Source organism: Zonotrichia albicollis, chromosome 3 (genome assembly GCF_047830755.1).
Source record: "Zonotrichia albicollis isolate bZonAlb1 chromosome 3, bZonAlb1.hap1, whole genome shotgun sequence".
NCBI classification, from domain to species: domain Eukaryota; kingdom Metazoa; phylum Chordata; class Aves; order Passeriformes; family Passerellidae; genus Zonotrichia; species Zonotrichia albicollis.
In genome coordinates this window covers 76095880-76111570 of record NC_133821.1, presented here as the reverse complement: position 1 = coordinate 76111570, position 15691 = coordinate 76095880, and the positions used below count along the sequence as shown (strand labels likewise).

General features: G+C 38.3%; 2 protein-coding genes across 5 annotated transcripts in view; one reads left to right on the top strand and one right to left on the bottom strand.

Annotated features, from left to right (window-relative positions):
* The window catches only part of CEP85L (centrosomal protein 85L), a 136585-nt gene that overhangs the window by 39625 nt on the left and 81269 nt on the right, over nucleotides 1-15691 (bottom strand). The window lies entirely within an intron of this gene.
* PLN (phospholamban) lies at nucleotides 4625-14620 on the top strand. The gene is made up of 3 exons (XM_026796759.2): nucleotides 4625-4901; nucleotides 9068-9102; nucleotides 11668-14620. The coding sequence occupies exon 3, from the start codon at nucleotides 11789-11791 to the stop codon at nucleotides 11945-11947; it is 159 nt and encodes a 52-aa protein (XP_026652560.1). The 5' UTR covers nucleotides 4625-4901; nucleotides 9068-9102; nucleotides 11668-11788; the 3' UTR covers nucleotides 11948-14620.

The window sequence follows — 15691 nt, the reverse complement described above, 5'->3', positions numbered from 1 at the left end:
GCACAAGAGAATCTTTCAACTTCTAAATGATGCCAAAACAGTCATCATTTGGGCAATATTTATGCATTTCTGTTAGGACAACTTTCAGTTGAAGATAGGTAGCAGCAAAAGCTAAAGCCCAATAATTTCTCCTCGATTCTGCAGTTACGCTTTCAAGTGGAGATAATCCAGCACCACCACTTGGCAACTGAAACGTGGTCTTCCAACTTTATCTCTCCTTCATGTGCCTTTGTCCCGCTGTTCATCCATCACTCACAACATGTCAAATAACACAACTAATCTCAGTGCTTCCCAGAACAGTTTATCTGAAAGACACTCAACACAGTTTCTTAGGTATAAGGATCTCGGCATACCACCTAAAGCACATTGTTCAGCTTAACCAATTGAGGACACCAGTAAGCACTAAAATACAGTGTTCCCAGGCATTTCACAGAAATAAAGAACCTTCCCTGTAAAGAAGATCATTGAATTTCCTATCCTGTCTCATGTTGCTATTTTGAAGACACTTTGCATCACTGAAGATAACTACTATAGTAAATTATTTGACCTTCATTAACCTAGTAAAAAGGTAAACTTCATCACTGTGAAAGCCACCAGGTATTTATAAGAACACAGCTTTTTGTGCTGTCAATATTTTGTAGCAAAATAAACCAGCTACATGGGTCATCTGTGCTAATTGTATTGTCTCCACATGAAATAAATGTTTCCTAATGGGGTTTGGGAAGAGGAAGGACATAGCCAATTTTCAGAGCAAGAGCCAGGCAAAACTTCTTGTTTCCCTTCTCTTCTAACACTGGGTCAAAGCACCAAAGACAATAAACAGGCGTGACACACTTCTGCACCCTGTGCTCTACTTTAATAATTTAAGATTTGTGCCAGTAACAGCAACTGAAACAAAAATATTCAAGAGGACCTTTCAAAAAATGCCTTTGGTCAGTAACAAATCTGATGACTACTACTACCAGAGCATTCACCATTTCCAAAAAGAGAAATATTTCAGACCAAGTTTTCTATTAATTTATTTTATACTTTTTCCTAATCACTTTGCAATGGTATGCTTTATAAACTGCTGCCTCAAAAAGTAATTTCATCTTGCTTGTAAAAAAGGAAAAAATGCGAAGACCAAACTAATTTAACGTCTGTCCCATGGTTAGGAAAATAAATACGTCTTGTCCCAGAGGAAAATAACATGATGCAAAGCCTAGATTTCTCAGCAGAGCTGTTTGCTATAACGCTAACAAAGACCATAAGTCTCACTATACAAAAGCAGGAACATCTGCAGCCTCAGAAAGGCAACTTCCTCCACATAAACCCAGAAGATAGATTTGAGACTACGGATGTGAGTGAGATTCACTGAAGTCAGATAATCATTAAAGGAGCCATCAGGTAAAATATACAAGCAAATGGTCGTAAATCTATGAAATTCAAGAAAAAATATCTTAAATGCATTTAAAAAAAGTTACCTCTCAATCGATTAGGCTGTCACCCTATCTGGTGTGATTCTGGAATGCTATTCACATCAGCACTGAAAATACTGATTTTTCTGTACTTTTAAAGGAGGGAAAAACATCTTTTAGGATGTATTAGGCTCACAGCACAAATGCAACTGAAGGATACATTAGCTCCTTTCTCTTTAGAGAACCTTAAAAAGGGTCCTGTAAGCCACATCTGCTAATACCTGGATGACTACAAGAAATTAACCATCATAGAATCAGGCCAGAAAACTACTGGTTACAAAAAAGAAAGATCTCATTTTAGAGTTCAGCTTCAATACCAAACTCTGCTACTCTGTCCCACATACACACAAATTAATGCGCATTTGTGGGAGCATGCAGATCTCCCCTCTGTGTGTTTTTTGTTACTGTTAAACCAAACATTTCAACACAGAACTTCTGCTGTGTGAGATCACAGAGGCACTTTTGCAGTGTGACAGAAAACTGCAGCAGCATCATGAAAAAATTCACTGATTCCAGTACTCCATAGGAGTATTCTGAGTACTCCACTACTGAATTTCTTTACCTGTATATTATAAACAATTGGACTTGGGTCGCAGTCCATTTCTATACAGAATCATGTTTATCAGTGGACCAGACAGTGACACCTCAAACTCTTTGCAGATTATACAGGTGGCCAGTGTCTACAGCTGGAATTTTGAAAACTAGCACAAGAAAGGCAAAAATAATCCAGGAAATTCTTACCAATGTGAATAGAAGTCTCATAATTATTATTTAAATAAAGGAGCTCGTATGCTGAAGTACAACACGTCTCATTTTAGACATTATTCCAAACATCAACCGGATCTCTAAATAATTTCTGAAAAGAAACATGTTCTAGTGGTAGATTCCTAATCCCCCTGGAGAAAGCCCAGATCATCTCTATTTAAGGTCAAGCAGGCAACAGCTGCACATTTTTGTTCCCCAGAACAAAACGCAGCAGACCAAAACCTTCAACACAGATTCCTTTTTTAAAGCTTTTCCTTTCTCATACCCACGGGTGTCTGGACCTGTTCACCCAGGAGTGAACGAAAACAGTACGATGTGCTCATATATTGTGTCTGTACTTGTCAGACTTGACATGTCCCATAAAGCAGTACTTTGGCATCTGCCTCAGAACCCCCCCAAAACCTCCATGAGTTACATGAGTGAATATAACTAACCTGAACTAGAAAAATGTTCTCAAAAGAGTGTTCTTAAACAAGCTTGTTTTTAGACAAACAACATTAATACAACATCTACAACACTCACGTGGATCTAAACTTGTACATGTTATTGCTATTTATGTTATGTTATTGCTATTTGACAAATACATTTTCCATCTTAAAATTCTTATTAGACTTGACATTTAGAGAAGATGTGTATTATGTTTCTGATGAAATCCTAGTATTTTTTCAGTGCCTTAGTTTGTACATTTAGGTATCACTGTAAGATAGAGACCAAGCTATGGCTGTGTCAGCAGCTCACAAACAAAACCAAATTCTCTTAAAGTATCTCATTTCTAAAAAGCTCCAATTCATTAACCAAAAGACCCAAAAATTTGGGGTAGTGTAACTAAATGACATGACAATTTTACATCAACTTTGTAAAAGGGAGGAACAGCACTGCAGCTGTTGCAGTGCTGCAGTACTGCTGGACTTCATAACAAAATATAGAGGGTGAATTTCAATAGTACAAGTTTCATAAAAAAGCCAACAATCCAATGCTAGCACTTTTCCTGGATGACAGCATACAATAAAAACATGAAACTTCCCTCATAAAAAAGCCAAATACAGTTTGCTTGACTGTGAGAGATTTATAACATTAATAATGCCATTATAAGTAAATTATGAAACACTTTGCACCAGTAAAGCACCATTACTCCTCACTGTAAAGATATTCAATTAACTTTCAACTGAAATATGTGGCCCCAGACTCCCTGGGTTTGATACGAAAGGACAACTGAAAGCAGGCAGATTTATGATATTAAAACCAAACTGCTAACTTCAACTGTGACATAAACAATTTGCAGAAGAGCTAAATCATATTTACAAAAATAAAAACAGAGCTCAACTTGAAACAGGGTTGTACATCACCCCCAAAGCCCTTCTGTCTCTGGTTTGAACAATGTACTGTAGCAGGGCTTCCAGGGAACAAAAAACCCAAACTAAACAAAAAAACCTCACCCTGTCTGGGTTCCTGCTTAAAGCCAAGCACTCATCTATGCTAAACAATTATTGTCAAAACTGAATCTGTAAGTGTTCAGAGTTTGGCTGAGCTTCTGTACTTTTGCCTGCAATTTCCCAAAGAGGAAATGGCCCACGCTGTCAGTTGGATCCACACAGAAAGCCTGATGCTGGATGCTCTCCCTTGACAGCTTAATCCTTTTGCATCCAGTAAATCCTTCACTTCCCCAATGCACCAAACCTACTCCATATATGCATTACGTTGTCACTTCTCAACACAGGAAAATATACGTAAGACAACCTGTAAAGTAGCATCAATCTGCTACTACTATCCAAACAAAGAGAAAAGGTTCTCAAAAAATTCACTTAAATAGTTTCCAGCCACAGTGGGAGAGGAAGAAAAAATGTGGAAGTGTGTTTTAAAGGAAAGATAAATACTTCAAAATATATAGTAATGATAAATTTCAAAGATGAACTTACATATGTCAGATTTGGAAAAAAAATCCTCTAACCCACCCATTAGTGTTTGGAAGAGGCTTGAAATGCAGAAAAGTTATTTCAGTTTAAGCACTATGAGAAGAAAGATTATCTTGGGAAGCATTCATCATGCACTATAAACTGAATACCAGGTATGTAACAGAAGTATCACAACCATATATATTGAAAGTGTAGTTTAAAAAATACCTTGGACAAAAGAAAACCATTCCAAGTCAAACACCCACAAGAAATGTATGAGCCCCCACTATTTAGGTTTTCCTATAAAAAAGAAACATTTCTGTAGCAAAAGGAACACATCCACAGCAGCTCCCTGAGTAAGCTCCCATTTAAGTCCCTGTTTTAAAAAAGGCAGGGTGTCAGGGAAGAGCTCCCTTTGCCACCCTCCTGAAGCATGCAGCCTCCCAGATTCCCTCATCCTGTGACTGAGCAGGTGGTCTCCCTGGCACACAGGTCCCTGCACAAAAGGAAAGATGCTGCCCATGCTGCCCATGTTAATACATTTCTGCTGGGAACAAGCTCAGAGCAGCCACTGCCTGTGTCAGAAGGCAAATGGGACCAATCAACTTGTGAGCTGCTGAGTGACACTGAGAGTCCTGCCTCTGAAACTTTTGTTATTTTTTTCCCCTCAGCCTACTTCAATTGTTTCCACAGCTTGGTCACAGACTCGGAAAAGTTGCCAGAGATCGGCAGGCACATCCCACAGCCCGGAGCAAGCTCCTCTGTGCTTCACCAAGTCACACCAGGGGTAAGGAACCTCTCTTCTGTGTTATCTTTTAAATCTTGCAGGAAGGCATGCTGTAACTGTACTTTTCTAAAAAACCTCCTCTACTCAAATTAACAGCTGGTTTTAAGTGTTTATCAAAAACATGGAAATGTAGGCATTATAGCTCTGAGTCAAAGATATGCTGATCTGCGGGGAGTCTTTCAGCAACAGTAAAGGCAACATAATTTCCTATATGTTCATAGGACACCAGCTGTCCTTGGGTATATGATTTGTACAGGTATTGCACAAGAAGGTGAGAAGGTTTCATCATGTTTCTCACACCTTTGCCTTTCCTTTTAAATTTAATACCTTTTGCTTGTTTTATCTTTTATCTGTTTGGTCTTGGGTTTTAATCCAAAATCTACAAAGAGAATAATTCTCTCAAAGTTCTGTAGAGGCATTCTTTTTCCCAAAGCTGCCTATTCACAGACTGGCAAGGGTAAAGAAGCTCTTTCACCATTAACTCTGTAAAACATGTTTCTGATCTAACACATTAAGAGAGCAAAACTTTTTTGCTGTATGATGAAAAATTACCCTTAATTTAAAAATTTAAGTGATTTATAGCACTACTAGAACAGAAATTATACCATGTTACTCTAAGCACAGTTCAAGCTACAGAATCCACATAGTGTTTTTGCTTTGACATCCATTAAAATTTCATTTTCTCCTGATGTTCATTGTAACTAACTCAACACTTGCCCCAGATTGCTTCTAATTGAGAAATAATTCAGCTAGGATTTGTAACATCATGAACTGAATTTCAAATGCAGAAAAGAACCCTCCTATTTCTAAGGGAAGCACAGACATGTTGTACAATGCAATACAATCCCAGCTTTAAAATCAGTGAAATAAGGTGCATCTCAGAGAAACATGTCACATAGAGAACATTCAATATTTACTTATACAAATATTTTAAAAAGAAATACAATTTTTGAATATGCATGTCTCTAAGGTACTTATGCTCCTTACAATCTTGTTCCCCCCTTTCATCAATTGACACCTTACTACTTATGTCTACATGTGGTTATAGAAGACACAAACCTAATACAGACTTTTAATTTTGTGAGGTGTGTTTTCCCTATTAGTGAACAGATACACTCAATTCCTTTTCCTAGTGACTGGCAGGCATCAGGCAAAGATAGATCCAGGTGCTTGGTTTTGTGCTCAGCAGCCTTGAGCCATTTTTGAATATTAAAGTGAGAGAAATGTCTGGACATGCTGTTACTCCCGAGGCAAACAATCTGGTACAGAGTTCTCTAGAAGCTGTTTTCAGTAGGCAGAAGCAGCACTTCAGACCTCCCAGTGCCTACAAAGAGCAAGAAGAATCTGAGGCAGATTTTTTTCAAGGCTGAAGTTATACAAAAAATGTATTTTCAAGTGAAGAGAGCAGTTAAGGTGTATTCTACCACCCAGAGAATCCTTCTCTTCTACCACAAATATTGCATATGCAGACCTTTAGAAATACACACATAAATTGAACATACACACCAACACTTAACTGCTATAGGCAGCTCTTCCGTAGAAGCTGGAATGCATCCCATAGCTACAGCAGGTCAGCTGCCCCATCATCTCTCATTTTATCTGGTTAGAGTTCAGTAATTTAATGTAGATGAGATAGTGGCTCAGCTGTTAAATTAAATTTAAAAATTTCACACTTATAACATCCCATGTCACAGATATCCAAACCCTGAGAAACAACCTACAGTCATGACAGAGGCATGTGCTACAGGACAGGTGATAAGTGTTACAAATCAATGTGAAATTAGGCATTTAATTTACAGCAGGCAATTTTCTGCCCTTTTTTTTTTTTTTGCTACTCATTTGTCAAGACAACAGCGCAACTGTTATTTAAGAGAGATTCAGATTCACGTATTACCACATTTTTATTTTTAAAAGCTGCATTTATTTCTCATTCTTTGAGGAAGTTAGGAATATAGTGCCTCCATAGTGCTTTCCAGCAAGAAACTCACTGAAATCATCAGTTTGTAACTAGTAGTGTAAAGGTGATTTTCACTGCTTTTTCAGACCATCAGCAAACAAAAATGGGATACATGTACAGAACTACCCCAGCAACTTTTTGTTTGCTTTAAGAATAATTTGATTTAGGAATAAAAAAAGTACCCCAGGTGGAGAAATAAAAAATCCCACAGGGAAGTAAAGTTCTGTTCCCTAAAACTACAAGACACTTTAGAACTGAACATTGCTTTTACTTTCTGAAGATTGAAAAAAGGCTAAACAGGACCTTCCTGGCATCAAGTAACTTCACAGAAGTTGAATTTATGTATTATATACTTCTCAATCAATGCCTTTTCATTGTTCCCTGACATGTAGAAGGTTAAAAACAAAACTTGGAACATCCCTTTCCACTTCTACCTTTTATACATGCTAGATGTATTTTAATTTTTACTTTAATACAACTTGCACTTAGACTATTTCCTATTAAAGGGACATTATGAACCACCATAGCTAAAACTCATTAACATTGTTAGATAATCAGTGAACGCAGTAGAGCATGGACTTAATTTCCTGAAAGAAATTTAGTAAGTAAAAGGCAGATCACATCAACGGATTGGAATCGGTATACAGTTATTTTATGTCTTGTTTTGATGAGGGGAACTGGATGTTTTGATGAGTATGAAAATTGAGGAACCTGTCCAAGATCCCACTGCATGGTCCTGCAGCAGTTGCAGGGAATTTAACCAACTTAAAAACTAGCCCAAAGCACTGGCTCCCAGGCTATTCTAATGGACCAGCAAACATGTAAGTCCCAGTTACCCACAAGATATGTAGATAAATTTCAAAACCCAAAATGACTGGTGTGTTCAACTATTCATCAGCGTAATTTCTTGTCACCTACACCATTCACATTCTCATGGACTTGAAATACAAGTAGAGGCTCTCACTGTTGGTCTTGTGTCTTAGAACACCAAAAACATCAAAGCTACTCAGAAGGAAAACTGTAGAAACAATGAATTTGTCAGAGGGGGAAAAATAATAACCTGAAATGTGAGTCTTCCCCTATGCTCTCTGAAACACGCATGACACTTCAGTACAAAACAAACAAAAGGTAAAGAGAATGATAAAATGAGTGTGCTTTTCCTGTTACCAGCACTTTTCAAACTATAAGCTGAATTGTTGCTTCTATCCCCATCCCAAGGCAATATTGTCTCCATATGACTGAAAAATTATATTATATGCAACAAGTCAGTGCCTAAATCTTTAATCAACATAACTTTATGTACTTTTTCCATCACTATGTCCATGGTTAGTAAGACTTTTTTTTCCAATGAATAGAAGTGAATTACTGGGGTTTTGGGTCATGTCATTCTAAAAATCTATGCAATAGACTTATGCAGCATAACTTTAACAGCCCCTCAGGGCTTCCCTTGGTCATGCGGAACTGCAAGAATTCAAGTAAGTCAAACTTCTTCTATTCCACTGATATCACTGCTGCATTTAGTGAACGTATGAGAGGAAACAGGCTGTGGCATTTCCAAGGGAGCCAAATTTATCCCGTGTGACTTCAAAGGAGTCAATGCAGTTGCACCAGAAATGGCCCACAGTTTTCACTTTGGTTACATACCCTCTCTCATTGTGAAGGGCACCCAGGAACAAAGATAAAAATAACCTAATACAAATCAGGGAAACAGTCACATGTCAGTGAAGTGGGAAGCAATAACTGTGATCAGTGACTCATTCTGAAGTATGGAGTGTAGGGAATCCCTACATAGTAACATAGAGGGTCAGCCACCAGACATCTTATGCAGATTCACTCTGTGCCTAAGACAAGCCTTGCACATCCATTAACAGCAGCACTCATAAAACAGAACTGCACAGCAATGCAGCCAACTGCTCCTCTTGTATGATGCTCAGTCTTGTCACACAAGTCACACTTTGTGACTCCTAAAAAATATCCAATATAATTTGCCCTTTTGCTGCACGTTTGTTTCAAGAAGTGGTGTCTGCATGACCAATTCTTCTTCATATTGGCCTAAAACACCGGGCACTGAACAGCAGAGAGCAGTTACTATTTGTGACAATGACCAGTCTTTGTTTCTGTGTAAGTATTTTCCAAGCTGTCCATTTTGACCTTGATAGCCTGTATGCAGCTGTGTTACTGAATCTGTTTCTCTTTCTGCACACTTTAGGTGGGTGACAGCGCCATGGAGGATTAACAAGCAAGGTATGTATTTATTAGTTGAACCCGAGCACTTGTAAAGACAAACTTGTTGAAATACAGACAGAGATTTGGCTTCAAACAGACACAGAATTGGCTTCCTCTGCTTACAAGAAAACTTACTCCACACACAGGAGGTTAAACAACACATAGATGTTTCAAAAACTTCCAAAACCACATAAACTATTAAATCAAGAAACTCAATCTATTTTGTCCTCTCCTCATCCCTTCTCTACAATGTCTTCTAGCTGTATGATGTATAAAGATCTTAACTTATGCTACCTTCCACTTTTTAAGATCGTTTTGTATCCCCTTCTGGTCACGTCTAAAAATCCATTTTGGCCTTGCATCTGTGCTGCCCAACCAGATAATATTGCTTTTTATGGAAGCACTTCAGAGCCCCAGGGCCTTGTGGCCCTTTGAGTCATGCAGCAACACTGCAGTGCAGGTGCCAGCATGAGTGCAGTTACACCTAATGCAGTAGGGTTGCATTACCTTCTAATGAAATGGATTTTACATTTATTCTGCATGTGCACAAGTACACATTGATGCTGCTCCAATCATCGGTGGGTCCCAAGAAAAAAAAAAAAACAGGAAAGATAAATGTTGCTGCAACAGGTCACACACAGCCCAAAGACCAAGAGCTGCACACACCTCACAATGAAAAAATGACATAAAATGCCGTGATGAAGTCACCCACAGGAAATGCTGTTCTCTGAGCAGTGTCTGTCACAGAACCTGGTTACACAAACTCCTCTCTCTCCATGTAAATCCATTTGTGGTTCATCTACTGGGACTTGTCTGCAAGAGGATAAACAGTCTAACACACTCCAGCCTGTACTGGGTTAGGAGAATGAATATGAATTCAGCCAAGAGACTTTAGAATTCCTTTGCATGTCTTGCTTTTACTGCACTTGGGACAGACCATGACTAGTAAAGATCTAAGCAGAATATACTTGGCAAGCATTTAACTGCTTAAATAGATGAAAACAGGTACAGCAAAAAGTCAAACAAAGATGAAAAACTGTAGTCACTGCAAGAGTATGTTCTGGTGTATGGTTTTTATTCCGCAATAAAGTTAAGATCAACTACAGCTCAAAAAATCATAACAAAATTTGAAGTTCAGTTTGAGAAAGAGATGTCATCCCATGGAGTCCTCTAAGGGTATTAGAATAACCATCCGCAATTTGATTGCTTTTGAAAGTCTCTTAAATACCAACACTGCCACTGAGAACACATGCATTCTGTCCATACAGTAACATTTCACTCTACAGCCCAACATGAAAGGATTAAAAAAGGAAGAGTCTGAAAGACACTTTCATTTCCTTTTAAGGTTGTTCCATTTTAGCCACATATAAAGACAAATTCATGGGCAAAGCATCTCTGATGCAGTCAGGATCGTCATGTAATTGGGGCAGCAGACGTCTAAGCAATTGTCCTCCTCTATGTGGCATATATAACTTCACTTATTTCCAGGAAAACACAAAATGAAGTGATGACAAGGAGAGGTCTTCTGTGAAATATATGAACACAATATTAATTCATAAAATGTTTATGGGTAAGTGCAGCTTTAGGAACAAAGTTGGACAGATCATCATCATTATTTTAAAAACCAAGTTTTCACATTGTGACAGCACCTACATTCAGAATCCAACTCACCATGAGCTAAACAAGCATATATCAAAACCAGCTTCTTGCCATGGAAGGTTTTTACAGGAAGGTTTTATGTTGCAACTACTTATTTAGAGTTTTGAAACAACTGATACCCTGTCTTCCATCTGCCACTAAAAATACAGGAAAAATCAACTTTGAATAGGAAAAATGCACTTTAAATGTAACACTCACTTAAAAGACAAAGTTGTGTAAATGCTTTGTTTTGTTCCTTGTAGCAGTCCTCTGCCTTTGCACCCACATTTGTAACACACTGCCCAACATGCATAAAAAAAGATTTAGTCCTTACTCAGTCTTGCCTGTTGAGAAGTATGTTACTAAAATTCCGTACAGCAGTGATGCATTAGGTTTTAATTGCCCACCATCAAGAACTTTTTCTTGGAATGGAAATACTTCAACAAGAATTCTTTTCCTCTGTTCCAGCAAAAGGTACTGGTAAATCAGGTTATCTGCCCTGTCAGTACCAGCCAGGAGGACTATCCAGATCTGGCCAAAAGGTCTGTGACCCTACTCTTATCATCAAGCCTTCAGAAGTTCTTGAACAAATAAAGCAGAGAGGTGTGTGTGGAAAGGCAATCAGCCACAGTCTTTTCAGAAGCTGTGTGAGATAGAGAGCTTAGGATCTAAGGCAATAATCTGGGCAAAACCCAGATATCCACAATTTCCATAATACCGTTAGTCAACACTGCTAAAAAGCAGGTGCTCAGTAGTCTTCAGGAGGAGAAGCATAACACAACACAAATCTAAAATTAAAACTCCAACATTTTAAAATTCAGTTTTAACTTAAAAACTTTGTTTTAATGCTCTAAAAAGTCTAAAATAAACAGATTGCTTTTACAATCTCTATTTACACTCAAAAACACTTCTGCACTTCTAATTCTCTGCTTTCCCGCTTTCCAGCTCTGCAAAGGCTGTCTAAAACAAAGAGAAGATATTAGGCACTTTGCACTGTTCCTGACCACTGCTCTTCTTTCCTGCACTCCTAAAACCTCTGATTTGTGCCCTCTGCTTTCCTGTTGCCATGGAGAAGGTGCAACACATGACCCGCTCCGCTCTGAGGAGAGCCTCAACTATTGAGGTCAACCCACAAGCACGCCAAAGGCTCCAGGAGCTCTTTGTGAATTTCTGCCTGATTCTAATTTGCCTCTTGCTGATCTGTATCATAGTGATGCTTCTCTGAAGTTCCAGCACGTCTCTGCCCTGTCCTCTAGGAAAGTCACCCCAGGGGGAAGAGAGACCTACATGTGCCAACTCCCAGTGCAAGGATCCTCATGTGACAGGGGCTAGCACTTGGACTAGAGAGTGTGCCAACCAGTGCTCTGCTATCTTACTGCCTGCTCGTGTATTAAAAACACATTTTCTGTGCAGAACAGTGTTTAGAGCCTGTAGTTACCAAGTTGTGCGTGACTCAATTTGTCCGTCTCAACCAAGAGATGTCTCTCCTACATGGGTTAAAGTCTCAGTAAATCAGATTATCTGCTCAATCAGTAACAGCCAGCAGCTGGTAATTCAAAGTTTTAGTCAGCTAAACACCATAATCACTTTCTGGGGGCCTAAGTCTTTTTAGGTTTCTCTGAAAATCCTTAAGCCCTTGGAAGGGTTCCAAAGAAGAGCTTACAGGTACACAGCCCTCAACACATCCTGGGAAAATTTATGCTCTGCTCAGTTCAAAGTGCTGCATCTCTGCATTATCAGCTAAAGGCAATCAAATTGCTTTAGTGGTTTATAAAGGAATATGAGAACGAACCAAAAATCTCTTCTAACTCAGAAAGAAAAAAACTAGTTCATATGTTTTTCTCTCTATTTAAGGGATCTTATATATGTGACATCTGGCAAGATTTTTCATTATGTTTTGCAGAAAAAAATTGACACTGCCATAACTGAAATAAAAAATATTGTTTTCCATAGTAATTTGATTGACATGACAACTGGCACAACTTGGATTCTCAGAGTTCTTAACATTTGCCTTCAGACAACTTAATTAGGGACTGTTCTTATTTATGTACTACTTTCCTTAGTTTAAAACTACAAAAAACTTGGAACTTACCAATGTCACATGAGGTGCCTTACACCTGATGTGGCAAAGTGAAAAGTCTAGGCCATCATTACTGTTGTGACTGAAGTGTATGCATACAAATACAAGTAACATCCCCATCTTCAACTGCAAATTCCTGCTAGAGAACATGAAAGTGCTTTCCTAAAATAAATGACAAATTAAAAAGCTCATTGTAAACAATTATGCACAGGAAGGAAAAGCATTGCAGAAATATCTTTTCAACATGTAAACCATGGGCTATACACATAAAAGATGACACTTCTGCTCCAGAAATTGTGAGCAACAAGACTGAGTAGAAGACTTCCAACCCTAATTACCCTATTACATGTTGCTGGTATTAAGCAAAATCCCCAGAAATTTGATACACTTTTCAAATTTAAAGAAAGCTTAAGAATCAACAGAGGTCAGACAGACATCTATTTTTTAAAGAGATACTCTTCTATTCCATTCTATGTAAACATTCTTATTAATGAATACAGAAAAATCAAAATAAGTTTGTCTTGTATTCTGCCTTTAAGACTTAATATTTCATTAGTAGAAGTTGATAATAAACAGCTGAGCAGGAAGGGAAGAAATCTTTGAAAAAACTCTGTATTCAATGGAATGCAAGCAAATCCAGTGGTGAATTTCCTATTTGGTGAGTAGGTATGTTGAGACCAGACTCTGAAGTAAGGTTACCCACAGGAAGAAAAATTAGGATAGCTGCTTGTATGAGGATTAGGGTGAGCACTGGTGAGACTGGCAACACATCCCCACACTTGCAAGTTAGTATTATGAGCATCACTGATTTGAACTGTCAGTGTAAATCTCAATGTGCATTTCATGCATTCTGACCACTCTCACAAATGCATGAGATTTCAGCAAGCATACTTCCCCCTTTAATCCTTCTTGCTTTTCTTCTCTTTTCGAATCTGTATTTTTGTGATGGATAGAGTTTCTAGCTTTAGTTTGCTTTGGAATGTGTTTCAAGAGACTTCAACTGGAAATAGACAGTTTTACAGTACTGAAAACCTGCTGAAGAAAGAAGTGTTAAGAGTAAAGCATCAGCACTGCATTCTGAGGACATGCTTGGGTTAGAGGTTTCATAAGCCAATAATTTAAAGGAGTCAGAGTAAAGCATTGCTAAAAAATGTAGCCCAATAAAAACAAACCCTCCAATTTCCTTTTATGTACCTGAAAATCCATAACTTATTTTAAAACAATAACCAAACAAGAACAAAACCAAGTTATCAATAAACAGGAAGCTGTACTGCTATTTTACAGCAATGTGCATATATTGCATATATTGTATGGTTCATAGGTGTCTTAGACTTCTGTTGATCAAAAAATTTGTTACTATCCTCTATATCACCAACTATCAACCGAACCCAGAAATTTCAAAAAACCTCATTTGTACATAATACAATCTTCTTTGTAGACTTATCAAGTTTTGAAAATAATAGCTACAGTATTTGTATTTAATAAAAGGACTGCTTGAAAAATATTAATGCATAAAATATAACCAATTGTTTAGAAAGAAGCATCCATTCTATTACTTACTCATTTAAGTTATGTGAAAAGAAACTAGTCATCACACAGCTTTCTAATTCTCTAAATCTCTATTTACTCTGCTTTGGTTTTCAGGAGTAATCTTGACTATTTTGCAATGTGCAGGTCACTTACATGTAGCTAGAGCTTGTAACTATTCCTAAATAATTTTCTGTGAATGTAATCAAAAAGTTTAGCACTTTTATGTGTCATAATAAAAATAGCAAACATGTACAGCACATAACTTGGATTATGTTTTTAGTTCTCTGCTCCACTCCACCCAAGCCTAAATCTTTTTCCTAAGGTCATTTTACATACCAGTAGTGAATAAAGACAGCTAAACAGGCAACAATTTGGTATTAATCTTCCTCCAAAAAAAAAAATTACCAACTTCCATGACAATTTTATACTGGGAAGGAGCTGAATCAGGAATTGGTTCAGTTGGTTTTAAAGATGTATTTCCTCAGCCAGCTCCTCAGCAAAAAATGATACAATGATTGATTTAATAATTGAATAGGTGATATTATTCTCTATGTGAAAACATGACCCATTTAAAAATTGAAACTTTGCTCTGACCAAGACTAGTCAGAAGGTGTTTTAGAAGGCATCAGATACTTGCATTTCTTTAATAACTGTTCTACATCAATTTAGAAACAACTTCCCTTCCTGTAAGAACTGAATCACTCATTGGACAGACAAGAGTAAAACAGCCTTAAACAAAATTATTCACACGACATGCACAAAATGCTTGTCACCCCTCTGCACAAAAATTTTTATGGAAGTTTTGCTACAATTACACCAATGGCCAATGGTATAACTAGGCCAGTGGTATCCTGGCATGCATTAGGAAGAGGATTCCCAGCAGGCCAAGGGAAATGATCCTGCCCCTCTACTCCACCCTAGTGAGGTTGGAGTGCCATGCCCAGTTCTGGGCTCCTCAGTACAACAGAGACATGGAGCTCCTGCAGCAGGTCCAGCAGAGGATGGCAAAGATCATTAAGGCACTGGAGGAGTACTTCTGTTAAGAGCAAAGCCTGAGGGAGCTGGGCCTGTTCAGCCTCCAGAAGTGACTGAGGTAGGGGACCTTATCAATGTCTGTCTGAAGGGGGTGCCAAGAGGATGGAGCCAGGCTCTGCTGGGTGCTGCCAACCAGCAGGACAGGAGGCAATGGACAGAAACTGATGGACAGAAAGTTCCATGTGAATGTGAGGAAGAACTTTAGCGCAGGAGACTGTGCACTGGAACAGGTTGCCCAGAGAGGCTGCGGAGTCTCCCTCATGGGAGTTTTTCAGACACCCCCTGGACACAATCCTGTGCCATGTGCTCTAGGATGATCCTGCT